A 10,706-nucleotide genomic window follows, 5' to 3' on the forward strand; every position below is an offset into this window, starting at 1 on the left:
TTCTGACCTATTGGTCTTGCTCGCGCTGCTTCTTCCCGCCCTTCGCAGAGTCCAGGTCCCGCCCCAACTTCGGGGCTGCAGAACTCCCCGGGCCGGCGAGCTAGCTGAGCAGCAGAACGTCCCACCCTGGGACCCCCTTTTTTCCTGGGCTCCGGCGCTTCCGCCTCCGGGGCGGAGACTCCTCCCCCTCCCCGTCCCAGTTGTGTTCCCTGGAAGAGCAGCCGGGAGAGCGTCCGCCTGCTCCGGCCGGGGCGAGCGAGAAGCCGGCTCCCTTCCGCAGCCCCGCCGCCCCGCCGGCCCGCGGCCGCCCGCGCGCAGGGCCCCTCCGGCGGCGCGGGCGCTCCTTCAGCACCGCGGACAGCGCCCCGCCCGCGGCATGGCCCTGCGCTCCGGGCCCGCGGCGCTGCTGCTGGGCTTCGGCCTCCTCGGGCTGCGCGCCGGTAAGGACTGGGCTCCAAGCTGCAAGGGGGATCCCCAGAGATGGAGGAGCCCGCAGGGGGACGCCTGGGCGGCCGAGCTGGGAGGAGGACATCCCCGAAGGAGTAGGCGATGCAAGGAAGCGAGGGAGATCCGGGCAGTGGTGGTGGGGAGGGCGTGGGCACGGGGAGGGAGTCTCCCCAGGCCTTCTGGGGTAGCAGGAGGGCACACTCTGCGGCTGAGATGCCATTTGACTTCCCGTGAAACATCTCCAGAACTCTACCTGGAAGGGCACCCTCCCTTAGCTCTCCATCATTTTCTGTGCCCCACATTGGGCTCCTGATTCTGGCCACTCCACAGGGGCAAGACAGGGAGGCGAGAGAAGTGACTTCTCAACTCTCTTATACAGTGGGGCGGAAGACTTGGAAGGGAAGGCGCTCTGCCGGGCTGAGTGCCAGGAAGGAGCTCTGAGGGGTGGGGGTACAGCTGTGCAGGGCTGCAGGAGAGAGAGTCTGTGGAGGGGCGGGTACAAAGGGATTGTACAGCTAAACGAGCTTCCCACACCTGCATGCCATCTTATGGGAGGTGGGCTCCCATATGTGTGGAACTGGGGACTGAATACACGTTCTGACACACAGCGCAGGCAGCCCAGCTCTCCTCTCCAACCCAGTGCCTTTGAGGGTGGGGGCAGGGTGGGGTCACAGCCCAAGTCACATGTGGAGGTGCATAATGTTACTTGTATACACAGATGGGCCCTGACTGAGGAGAAAGGTTGTGTGGTGGGAAATAAAGAGCTGTTCCCTTTCACTACCATCCAAAACCCTCCTTGAACTGCAGGGATCTTTTAGGAGAAGCTGTGAAAACAAGAAATCTCAAGTCTTTTGAAACTATAGTCTGAGACCTCGCAGGAAGAGCGGGTCTCCACTAATCCCTGCAGAGTGGGCTTTTAGTCTGGAGACATCTGTGTGAGGCTGTCTGGTCTCCCTGGTCGGTGATGTCAGAGAAGCGTTTCTCTGTGAGGGGCCCCCGTGGGCTAACTGGAGCATTTTGCTGTATCCTTAGAGATGGAGAGGTGGGAGCTCCTGTTTCGGCCTGGTTGCCCCACTGCCTAGGGAGAGTGGGATGCTAGGTGGGCCCCCCTTGCCTACTTCCTTTCTTCCTACCGCCCGCCCAGGAGTGTCGGGTACTGACACGGAGGAGCGGCTGGTAGAGCATCTCCTGGATCCCTCCCGGTACAACAAGCTCATCCGCCCAGCCACCAACGGCTCGGAGCAGGTGACGGTACAGCTCATGGTGTCCCTGGCCCAGCTCATTAGTGTGGTGAGTGGGGGCCCACGCTCTCTGCCCAGCTACTCAAGTCAAACAGCCAGAATTACTCCCCCGGAGCTCCCCAGGCTTGGGGAGGTATGGGAAGGATCACAGATGGCTGTAGCGAGCCTGCAGGCTGAGGGGCCTTCTCAGCAGCTTCTTTTCTTCCCTGCAGCACGAGCGGGAGCAGATCATGACCACCAATGTTTGGCTGACCCAGGTTAGTGCTCTTCCTGCCCAGTGCACATCCCTGGTCTGCTTTTCCCTCCTTAGTTTTGTTTGTTTGTTTGTTTGTTTTGCATGTGCTTTCCCCCTCTTTTAATCTCCTCAAAAAAGGCAGAAAGGTATAGACTTTGGAGTGCTAAATAACTGGATCTGAAACTTGGTGCTTCCACTCACCAGCTCTGTGACTTTGAACATGTTAAACTCTACAAGATTCATTTTCTTATTTGTAAAATGTAGATTCTAATAGCTTAGCTTAGATGTGCAAATTAAACGAGAAACTATCTTATGAGCCACATTTGCTGGGCAGGGAAGTCACTGTGGGGAGGGGATGGCTTTTCCAAGCCCTCTCAAGCCAGATTGCCTCCCCCCTCCCCCCCCACCCCCATCCTGTCCTTGACCTTGAGTCTCAGCAAGGGCATGGGTTGGTAAGGTTCCCTCTCTCCCTCTCTCCCTTTCCCAGGAATGGGAGGACTATCGGCTCACCTGGAAGCCTGAGGAGTTTGACAACATGAAGAAAGTTCGGCTCCCTTCCAAACACATCTGGCTCCCAGATGTGGTTCTATACAACAAGTAGGTGGCCTTGGAGCAACGGGAAGGTTGGAGGAGACTACAGGAGTGCTCTGGGAGGGAAAGGGTCCTAGGGAAAGTAAGTTAGCTCGCACAGCGGGACAGAAGGGACTTCTTGTTGGCACAGACACAGTCAGTATGCAGCAGACAGACCCAGACGAGTGAGGTGTAATGTGGAAAATCCAGACGATTCCAAGGTGATTTGGGCCACGGCCAGTCCCCTCTCCACCAAATCTGAGTCCCATTGTTGGGAGCCTCAGTGGGAGAGAGACAAGGGTTGACAGCCCCAGTGCCTATATGGATTCAAGAATAGCCTTTCCTGGAGGATCGTTCAGGGTCAAAGAACTTGGAGGCCCTAGTGTCTCCTCTGGGTTCCGTCCCCTTTCCTGCAACAATCCCACTTACCTCCAAGATCCTCAATCACTAGTGGGTGCATCTCCTGCTCCCACCTGCCCCTGTCCCCCTCATTGCCTGGGGCTCCTTACTCTGGCCTCCCAGGCTCCCCCAACCTCTCCTCTGCATGGGGAGCAACCAGCTCGCACAGTGCATGACAAGTAGCAGACAGCCCCCGTCATCCACCCTCTTCTGCTTCCAAAAGGCCTCACAGGCCTCCTGACCACCAACTCACCCAGATCCCCTTCTTGCTCAACTCCTGCCCCACCTCTGTCGACTCCTGGGCGGTCACCCTCCGGCCTGGCTCTCCCTTCCTCCCGCTCAGGGCGGGGTTGATGGGTGGGGTGCAGGAACGCGTGAGCCGGGGCTGACCGCGCTCCTCCACTCGGCAGTGCGGACGGCATGTACGAGGTGTCCTTCTACTCCAACGCCGTGGTCTCCTACGACGGCAGCATCTTCTGGCTGCCGCCCGCCATCTACAAGAGCGCGTGCAAGATCGAGGTGAAGCACTTCCCGTTCGACCAGCAGAACTGCACCATGAAGTTCCGCTCGTGGACCTACGACCGCACGGAGATCGACCTGGTGCTCAAGAGCGACGTGGCCAGCCTGGACGACTTCACCCCCAGCGGCGAGTGGGACATCGTGGCGCTGCCCGGCCGGCGCAACGAGAACCCGGACGACTCCACGTACGTGGACATCACGTACGACTTCATCATCCGCCGCAAGCCGCTCTTCTACACCATCAACCTCATCATCCCCTGCGTGCTCATCACCTCGCTGGCCATCCTTGTGTTCTACCTGCCGTCCGACTGCGGCGAGAAGATGACGCTGTGCATCTCCGTGCTGCTGGCGCTCACCGTCTTCCTGCTGCTCATCTCCAAGATCGTGCCGCCCACCTCCCTGGACGTGCCGCTCGTCGGCAAGTACCTCATGTTCACCATGGTGCTCGTCACCTTCTCCATCGTCACCAGCGTGTGCGTGCTCAACGTGCACCACCGCTCGCCCAGCACGCACACCATGGCGCCCTGGGTCAAGGTCGTCTTCCTGGAGTGGCTGCCGACGCTGCTCTTCATGCAACAGCCGCGGCCCCGCTGCGCTCGCCAGGGCCTGCGCCTGCGGCGGCGGCAGCACGAGCGGGAGGCGGGCGCCCTCCTCTTCCGGGAAGCCCCCGGGGAGCCGCGCGCCAGGCCCGCGCGCGGCGGGGCGGGGGCGGGCGGCTGCGGCCTCCGCGCGGCGGTGGACGGCGTGCGCTTCATCGCGGACCACGTGCGCAGCGAGGACGACGACCAGAGCGTGAGTGGCGCGGCCGCTGTGGCCTCCTCGGGCTCTCCCCGGAGGGCTTCCCGGAGGCGGCGCCGTGGAGGCTGGAGTCGGTACGGGCGGCGGGGACGCCTGGGGAGGCCTTGGTGGCTTTGCGGCCAGCCGGTGGCCGCGACCCCGAGGCCCAACCCCCGCTGGCCCCCCCGAGTCCGAGCTGGCGACTGGTGATCGCAGCTCTCGGCACGAAGGGCTCCGGGTCTCTCGTGCGCCCCACGGGGGGGCGGAATGGGGGCGGTGGAAGATGGGTGGGGGCAGAGGCCCAAGTCACACCCCTTTTCAGCGCCTTTGGCAGGGCCTGGTGAAATCGTTTTGGAGGAGGGGCAGGTGGAGGCAGGGGCTTCCCAGAGCAGCGCCCCCGCCGCGCGCACACCCGGCTTTTTGCACCCAGGCGCCCGCCGCGGAGGGGGACCCCGGGAAGCCCCGAGCCTGCGCAGGGGCAGAGTGCTACGGGCCGGCGGCGGCCAGCGGGCAGCCTTCGGGCACCAGCCGGTTCCAGGCTGCGGCTCGCCAGTGGTTGCCATGGTGACTGGCCGGGTTTCCGTTAGGATGCAGCCGTTCCGGTTTGGGGGTGAGGAAGGGCGGCTCCAGCGCTACCGCTGGGGGCGGGGGTGGGGGCTTGAGAGCCTGGCGTTTCCATTCCCCAGGAGGGCAGGACCGCGGGCTGCAGCTGGGGCTTGGCCAGGGAGCAGGGTACGTGCCTGATGGGCGGAGGGGGGAACAGGCCCAGGGAGACGCGGCCGGGCAGCGCTGGGGCTCAGCCGCGCGTCCCGCCCGCGCCGCCCCCTGCCGCAGTCGGCTCGGTGCTCGGTGCAGTGGCCCTACTTGGACGCCGCCCTGGCGTCTCAGACTTCACACGTCCAAGCCCCAGTGCTCCATCTAAACCCCACCACCGGCTTGCTTCTCCTGCAGTCTCCCCATCTTACAGTAAACGGCATCACTGTGCACCCAGAGGTTCAGACCAAAAACCTGGAGTGATTCTTGACTCCTCTCTCTCTCACCTCCCCCACCATCCAAGTCAGCGGAAGCCCTGCCCTGTGAGCACAATCTCCAAAGTCCTCCCCGCTGTCCCCTTCCTCCTCACCTCTCCAGGCTACTCCCGGGACGGTAGGCCTCCCCCAGCTCCTCCCGGACGGGGGCAGGACCTCCTGGTAGTCTCCCCGAGTCAGCTCTGTTCTCCTTCCTGCAAATATGCGACGTCTCCTTCTCACCTTGTGCCTTCTCCTCTCTGGCTCAGGTCACTGGCCCACTAGTCTAAGCGAGCAAAGCTCTGTCTTATCTCAGGATGTTTGCACCCATTGGTCTCTCTGCCTGGAATGCCCTTCTTTTTTTTCCTTTAAAAAAGTATTACTGGGGCTCCTGGGTTGCTCAGTCCGTTAAGCATCCGACTCTTGATTTCGGCTCAGGTCATGATCTCAAGGTTGTGGGATTGAGCCCCACCCCCGGCTCTGCCCTCAGTGGGGAGTCTGCTTGGGATTCTTTCCCTCCCCGACTTCCCCCTACCCCCCACACACATTCTCTCTCAAATAAATTTTTTATTATTTTTTAATTAATTATTTAGAAGTAGGTGCTAGTATTTTTTTAATAAAGATTTTTTTTTATTTGAGAGAGAGAGCACGAGAGGGAAGAGGGTCAGAGGGAGAAGCAGACTCCCCGCCAAGCAGGGAGCCCGACGTGGGACTCGATCCCGGGACTCCAGGATCATGACCTGAGCCGAAGGCAGTCGCTTAACCAACGGAGCCACCCTGGCACCCTCAAATAAATTTTTTTTAAAAAGTATTATTTATTACTATTAATGTTTGCTCTCCTGTTTGAGAGTAGGTTGCAGACATCGTGACCCTTTATCGTGAATAATTCAGTGTGTCTTGTCCTGATAATAGAGATGTTGTCTTGCATAACCAGGATCAGTGATCAAATTCAGGAAATTCAACATCCATATAATATATTTAACTGATATAAAATCCATATTAGAAAAGTTTTCCAGGGATAAGCGTCTCCTGGTCCTGGGATGGAGCCCCATGTTGGTCTCCTGCCTTGGTGGGGAGCCTGCTTCTCCCTCTCCCTCTGCCTCTCCCCCCTGCTCATGCTCTCTCTTTCTCTTTCAAATGAGTAAATAAAATCTTAAAAAAAAAGTTTTCCAACTTTTGGAAAACTTTTGGGGGGTGCAGTCAGTTAAGCATTCGACTCCTGGTTTTGGCTAAGGTCATGATCTCAAGGTCATGAGATGGAGCCCTGCGTCTGGCTCTGCATCAGCTTGGAGTCGAATTGAGATTCTCTCTCTCCCTCTGCCCCCCACCGCTGCCCCGTGCACCTGCTTGCTCTCTCTCAAACAAATAAATAAATCTTTTTTTAAAGAAAGGTTTTCCAGCTTTCTCAGTAATGCCCTTCGCAGCTCTCCCCACCCTGACGCGGGGTCTCAGATTGCACTCGGTTGCCCTACTTTTTTCTTTTTCTTTGATCTGGAACAGTCTCTCAGCTCCGTGTTTCATAGCGTCAGCATGTTCACGGGTGTGGGCTGGCCCTCAGTTCGGGTTTGTCTGATTGTTTCTTTCTTCAATTTGTTCCGGCCATAGCTGGCTCCTTCTTTTTTTTTTTAAGATTTTATTTATTTATTTGACAGAGAGAGAGAGAGAGACAGCGAGAGTAGGAACACACGCAGGGGAGAGGGTCAGAGGGAGAAGCAGGCTTCCCGCCGAGCGGGGAGCCCGATGCGGGACTTGATCCCGGGACCCTGGGACCATGACCTGAGCCAAAGGCGGACGCTTAAGGACTGAGCCACCCAGGCGCCCATAGCTGGCTCCTTCTCATGTTCCAACGTGACCTTCAGTGTCCCTTCCTCAAAGAGGCCATCCCAGACCACCCTACAGTGTGTCTTCCCCTCCGTATCTCTCTCTCCGTTCTTTGTTTCCATATCAGCACCCATCAGTGTATAATTTTTTTATTCTTGCTTATTTGTGTCCCTTTCCCTCTGTGGACAATAAGCCACAGCCAGCATTTGTCTTGCTCTTGGTCACACCTCCATGCCTGGCACGATGCCAGGCCCACGGCAGACACGAGCAAGCTGTTACTCAGCAGCCGACCGAATTAAGGTGCACAGCGGTCTCCTTCCCGGGCCCCCAGATGAATGTGTGCAAAGGCCCTGACTCAGGCTCAAGGGGGGCCGGCCCCGTGACAGCTGTCAGACCCAGATGGTATCCTCTTTCCGATGGATTGGTCGCATCTGGGGACCAGTGCTCACCCTCTGGGGCCTGTGTGCTGGAGGTGCTGCTGTTGGATGGGGTGCCCCAGGCAGTCACAGATGGATGGGGGCCTGTGGAGCCAGCCATTCATTTGATAACCGGACACCCATTTACCGGCACTCTGTTGCACAAGCTGGGACTGCAAAGTGAATCAGCCAGGGTCCCTGTCATTTAGGAACTTGTAGCTGGCCGGGGGCAGGGTAGGATGGCAGACATGCAAATTGAAATGGCAATACAGTGCAGTAAAAACACTGTGATCGAGATGTGTCCACTGCTGAGGGAGTCCAGAGAGGACGGTGGTTCATGCTGATCAGGAGTATCAGAAAAGATCACTTCAGAGAAGAGGTAACATTTGATTTGGGCTTTAGAGGATGTGTAGGAGTTCACCAGGCAGAGAAAGGGAAGACCAGAATTCTAGACAGAAAGGAAACTCAAAGGCACAGAGACTTGAGAGCACACATGGGGCTTTGGTAAGTCTGGGTCAGAGGGTGGAAGGGGATGGTAAGTAGGTAGGTGCGTATTTGTCGTGAGTGGGTCTTCAAGTTTGGATGGGCCCTGAAGGCAGTGGGGCCGCTGGAGGCTTTTAAGCAGGCAAGTTAGGAGCCACGCTTTGGAAAAGTCGCTGTGGGGTCATGGAGGGAGAGGAGCGGGGTGCATGTGTACACGCGTATGTGCACGGGTGGGTGCATACGTGTGTGTGTGTGTGTGTGTGTGTGTGTGTGTGTGTGTGTGGTGAGACCGGCCTGTTCCCATTTCACTCCTGTCCTGCATCATGTGACTGATAGCCCGGCCTCCTTTGTCTCCTCTGTCCAGGTGAGTGAGGACTGGAAGTACGTTGCCATGGTGATCGACCGCCTGTTCCTTTGGATCTTTGTCTTCGTTTGTGTTTTTGGCACCATTGGCATGTTCCTGCAGCCTCTCTTCCAGAACTACTCCACTGCTCCCTTCCTGCACACAGACCACTCAGCTCCCAGCTCCAAGTGACGCCCTCCCGGCTCTGTGCCGCTCCACCCCTTGCCCTCTGTACACAGTCATTTTGGGCGGAGGAGGGACGAGTGAGCTACAGGGGGGGTGGGGGGGGCGGTCAAGTGAGCTACAGGTTGGGGGGGCGCTGCCGCAGACCCAGCCTCTCCGTCCCCCACCCCCAGCCCCTCCCAGCCCCGCTGGCGGCAGACAGACGGCACACCATGGAGGCTGGAGGCTGGACCCACTGCTGTCTTGTCTTCTTACGGCAGCCGGGCAGGAGTGCTGCTGGTCGGGCATGGAGGTTGGGCCTTCCCCTCTGAGGGAAGTGTGATGGGGAAGGGGCCAGGTCGGGACAGAGTCCCAGGGCCCCTGCCTAAGTACACGGCCTCTGGGCTGGCAGGTCTGCCCAGGGGCTTACCTGGCGCTGTGGTCAGACCCCTGGGGGCCCTCCAGCCCAGCCCCGCAGCCCCTTGCTTCTAGGGGCTCCAGAGCTCAGCCCCAGGTCCCTGCACCCCTGGACTTCCCCCCACTTTCCTTCTTGCTCGGGCTGGGTGGGGCGGGCCAGGCTGGGCTTCGAACCCCTGAGTTCGGAGCTTTCCGGTGACCTGCTTGGAGCCACGTCCTCCAACTGTGCACAAAATGCAAGCCCTCCGGCGGTCTCTCCCCACTTGAACTGACCGGTGTTTGGAGTCAGGAAAGTGAAGCTGTTAGCTCTGAGCAGACCCAGCCTTTCTGCCCGCAGCAGAGGGGGCTGGGCAGGAAAGAGTCAGCACTGGCCCAGCCGCACCCCACAAGCAGACCTGAGCGGGGCGGAGGCAGAACCTCGTTGCCGTCACCGGCTCCTCAGAAAGCACGGCCTTTGCCTCCGTCCTGTGGGCTTGTGGAGGCTGTATCCTGACCCTGCTCCCAGGGACCAGCTGGGGGCCACCTGGCCTCTTAGCCTAGGAAACAGACCTCTGATGGACCTCCTGCCCCCACCCCTGCCATGTGACTGGCTCTGATTTGTGGTCCTGGCCTGTCTTCAGTGGCAACAGGTGGCCCAGCACAGCCGAAGGGCCGGCCAACGCAGACCATGCCGTCCTCGGGAGCACAGCTGGACCCCTGCTTCTGCAGGTGCAGCAGAGGTGGGGGCAGTGCTCACAGGTCGGGGGAGACGCACTGCGTGGGCCACGGGGCCAGACGGTCTCAGTCTGGATTCCAGTCCTGGCTCACACCTGCTCGCTCAGCCACAGGGAGCAAGTCCCTTTGCCTTTCTGGGCCTCAGTGACCCCATCTCTCGAATGAGGACGGTAGCGAGGAGGAAGAAGCCCAGTCTGTACTTGGCGGGGATTTGATGGGCGTGCAGGCTAGGAGGCGGGCAGAGCTGGGGGCGGTGGGCCCACCTGACTCTCCTGACAGCCTTCCTCGCACACCGCTCCTCTCCCTCTCTCTTCCTTGAGCAAACCGAGTCCCCTGGAGCAGGGTGGGAGTCTGGGGAGCCGGGGACTGGAGGAGTGCAGTTGAGGGGAACTCTCTGGGGGCCACTCGGTGGGTCTGATGGCTGTTGCTGTCTGGAGTGCCCGCAGCAAAGCATCGTTCCGTTCCTGGGCTGAGCTCCTCCCGACGCAGGCGTGAGCTCAGGGCCTCTGGGCGGACCTCGCCCTGTCCTGGCTGTGGACACCCAGGTGGCCACTGGGCAAGAGGTGCCTCGGCGTGTTTCCCGGCCTGCCGGAGCGGGCTCGTGACCTCCCTTCTGAGTGGGTGTCTTGGCCCTGCGGAGATCCCCTCTCCTAGAGCAGCAAATTAAGAGTTGCCTGTATTATGCCTGGACCTGCTGTGGCTTCCTAGCCCCGGGGAAGCCTCCAGGAGCCTGAAGAGCAACCGGAAAGGAGCCCTCCTTCTGCAGGGTGGGGTGCTGGCCCGAGGCCCTCGCTTCTGGCTCTCTCGGGCTCCTCACTGTGGCCTGGGCCACGTGGCTGGGCCTGTCCTTGCTTGGAGTACTTCTTCCAAGGGGCTGTTGTCCAAGTAAGTCACCAAAAATGCTAGAGGGCTTAGGCCTGGAGATTGCTGCCTGACTGGGGACAAGCATCGTCCCTTCTCCTACCTTGGTGTTGTCAGGGGAGCTCCCTGTCCCTTCCATGGGGGGCCGTCTCTGGACAGTATCAGGTGCCCCATTCAGTGCCCCTAATCTGGAGAGGACAGTGCACACACTGGACCGAAGCCTGAGCAAGGTGGGCTTGGGAGGGGCTGCCGAGGAAGCAGAGGCGGGATTGTCTCCATCTGCAAAGCACTCTG

General features: G+C 59.6%; 1 protein-coding gene across 1 annotated transcript; it reads left to right on the forward strand.

The window, feature by feature from the left end:
* The first annotated feature begins 376 nt into the window (after positions 1-376).
* Positions 377-8,450, forward strand: CHRNB2 (cholinergic receptor nicotinic beta 2 subunit). The gene is made up of 6 exons (XM_028090306.2): positions 377-440; positions 1,592-1,737; positions 1,901-1,945; positions 2,411-2,520; positions 3,303-4,203; positions 8,280-8,450. Exons 1-6 carry the CDS (start codon positions 377-379, stop codon positions 8,448-8,450), a joined length of 1,437 nt encoding a protein of 478 aa, XP_027946107.1.
* Positions 8,451-10,706: the final 2,256 nt, after the last annotated feature.

The sequence above is a fragment of the Eumetopias jubatus genome, unplaced genomic scaffold (genome assembly GCF_037043125.1).
Source record: "Eumetopias jubatus isolate StellerSeaLion01/CBP00866 unplaced genomic scaffold, mEumJub1_p1.0 scaffold_12, whole genome shotgun sequence".
Taxonomy (NCBI): domain Eukaryota; kingdom Metazoa; phylum Chordata; class Mammalia; order Carnivora; family Otariidae; genus Eumetopias; species Eumetopias jubatus.

Excerpts from the sequence above, each read along its gene's own strand:
- CHRNB2 (XM_028090306.2), top strand. The coding sequence starts at position 377 with ATGGCCCTGCGCTCCGGGCCCGCGGCGCTGCTGCTGGGCTTCGGCCTC. Across the intron at positions 441-1,591 it reads CCTCCTCGGGCTGCGCGCCG|GAGTGTCGGGTACTGACACG; the intron begins GTAAGGACTGGG and ends CCGCCCGCCCAG. Across the intron at positions 1,738-1,900 it reads TGGCCCAGCTCATTAGTGTG|CACGAGCGGGAGCAGATCAT; the intron begins GTGAGTGGGGGC and ends TCTTCCCTGCAG.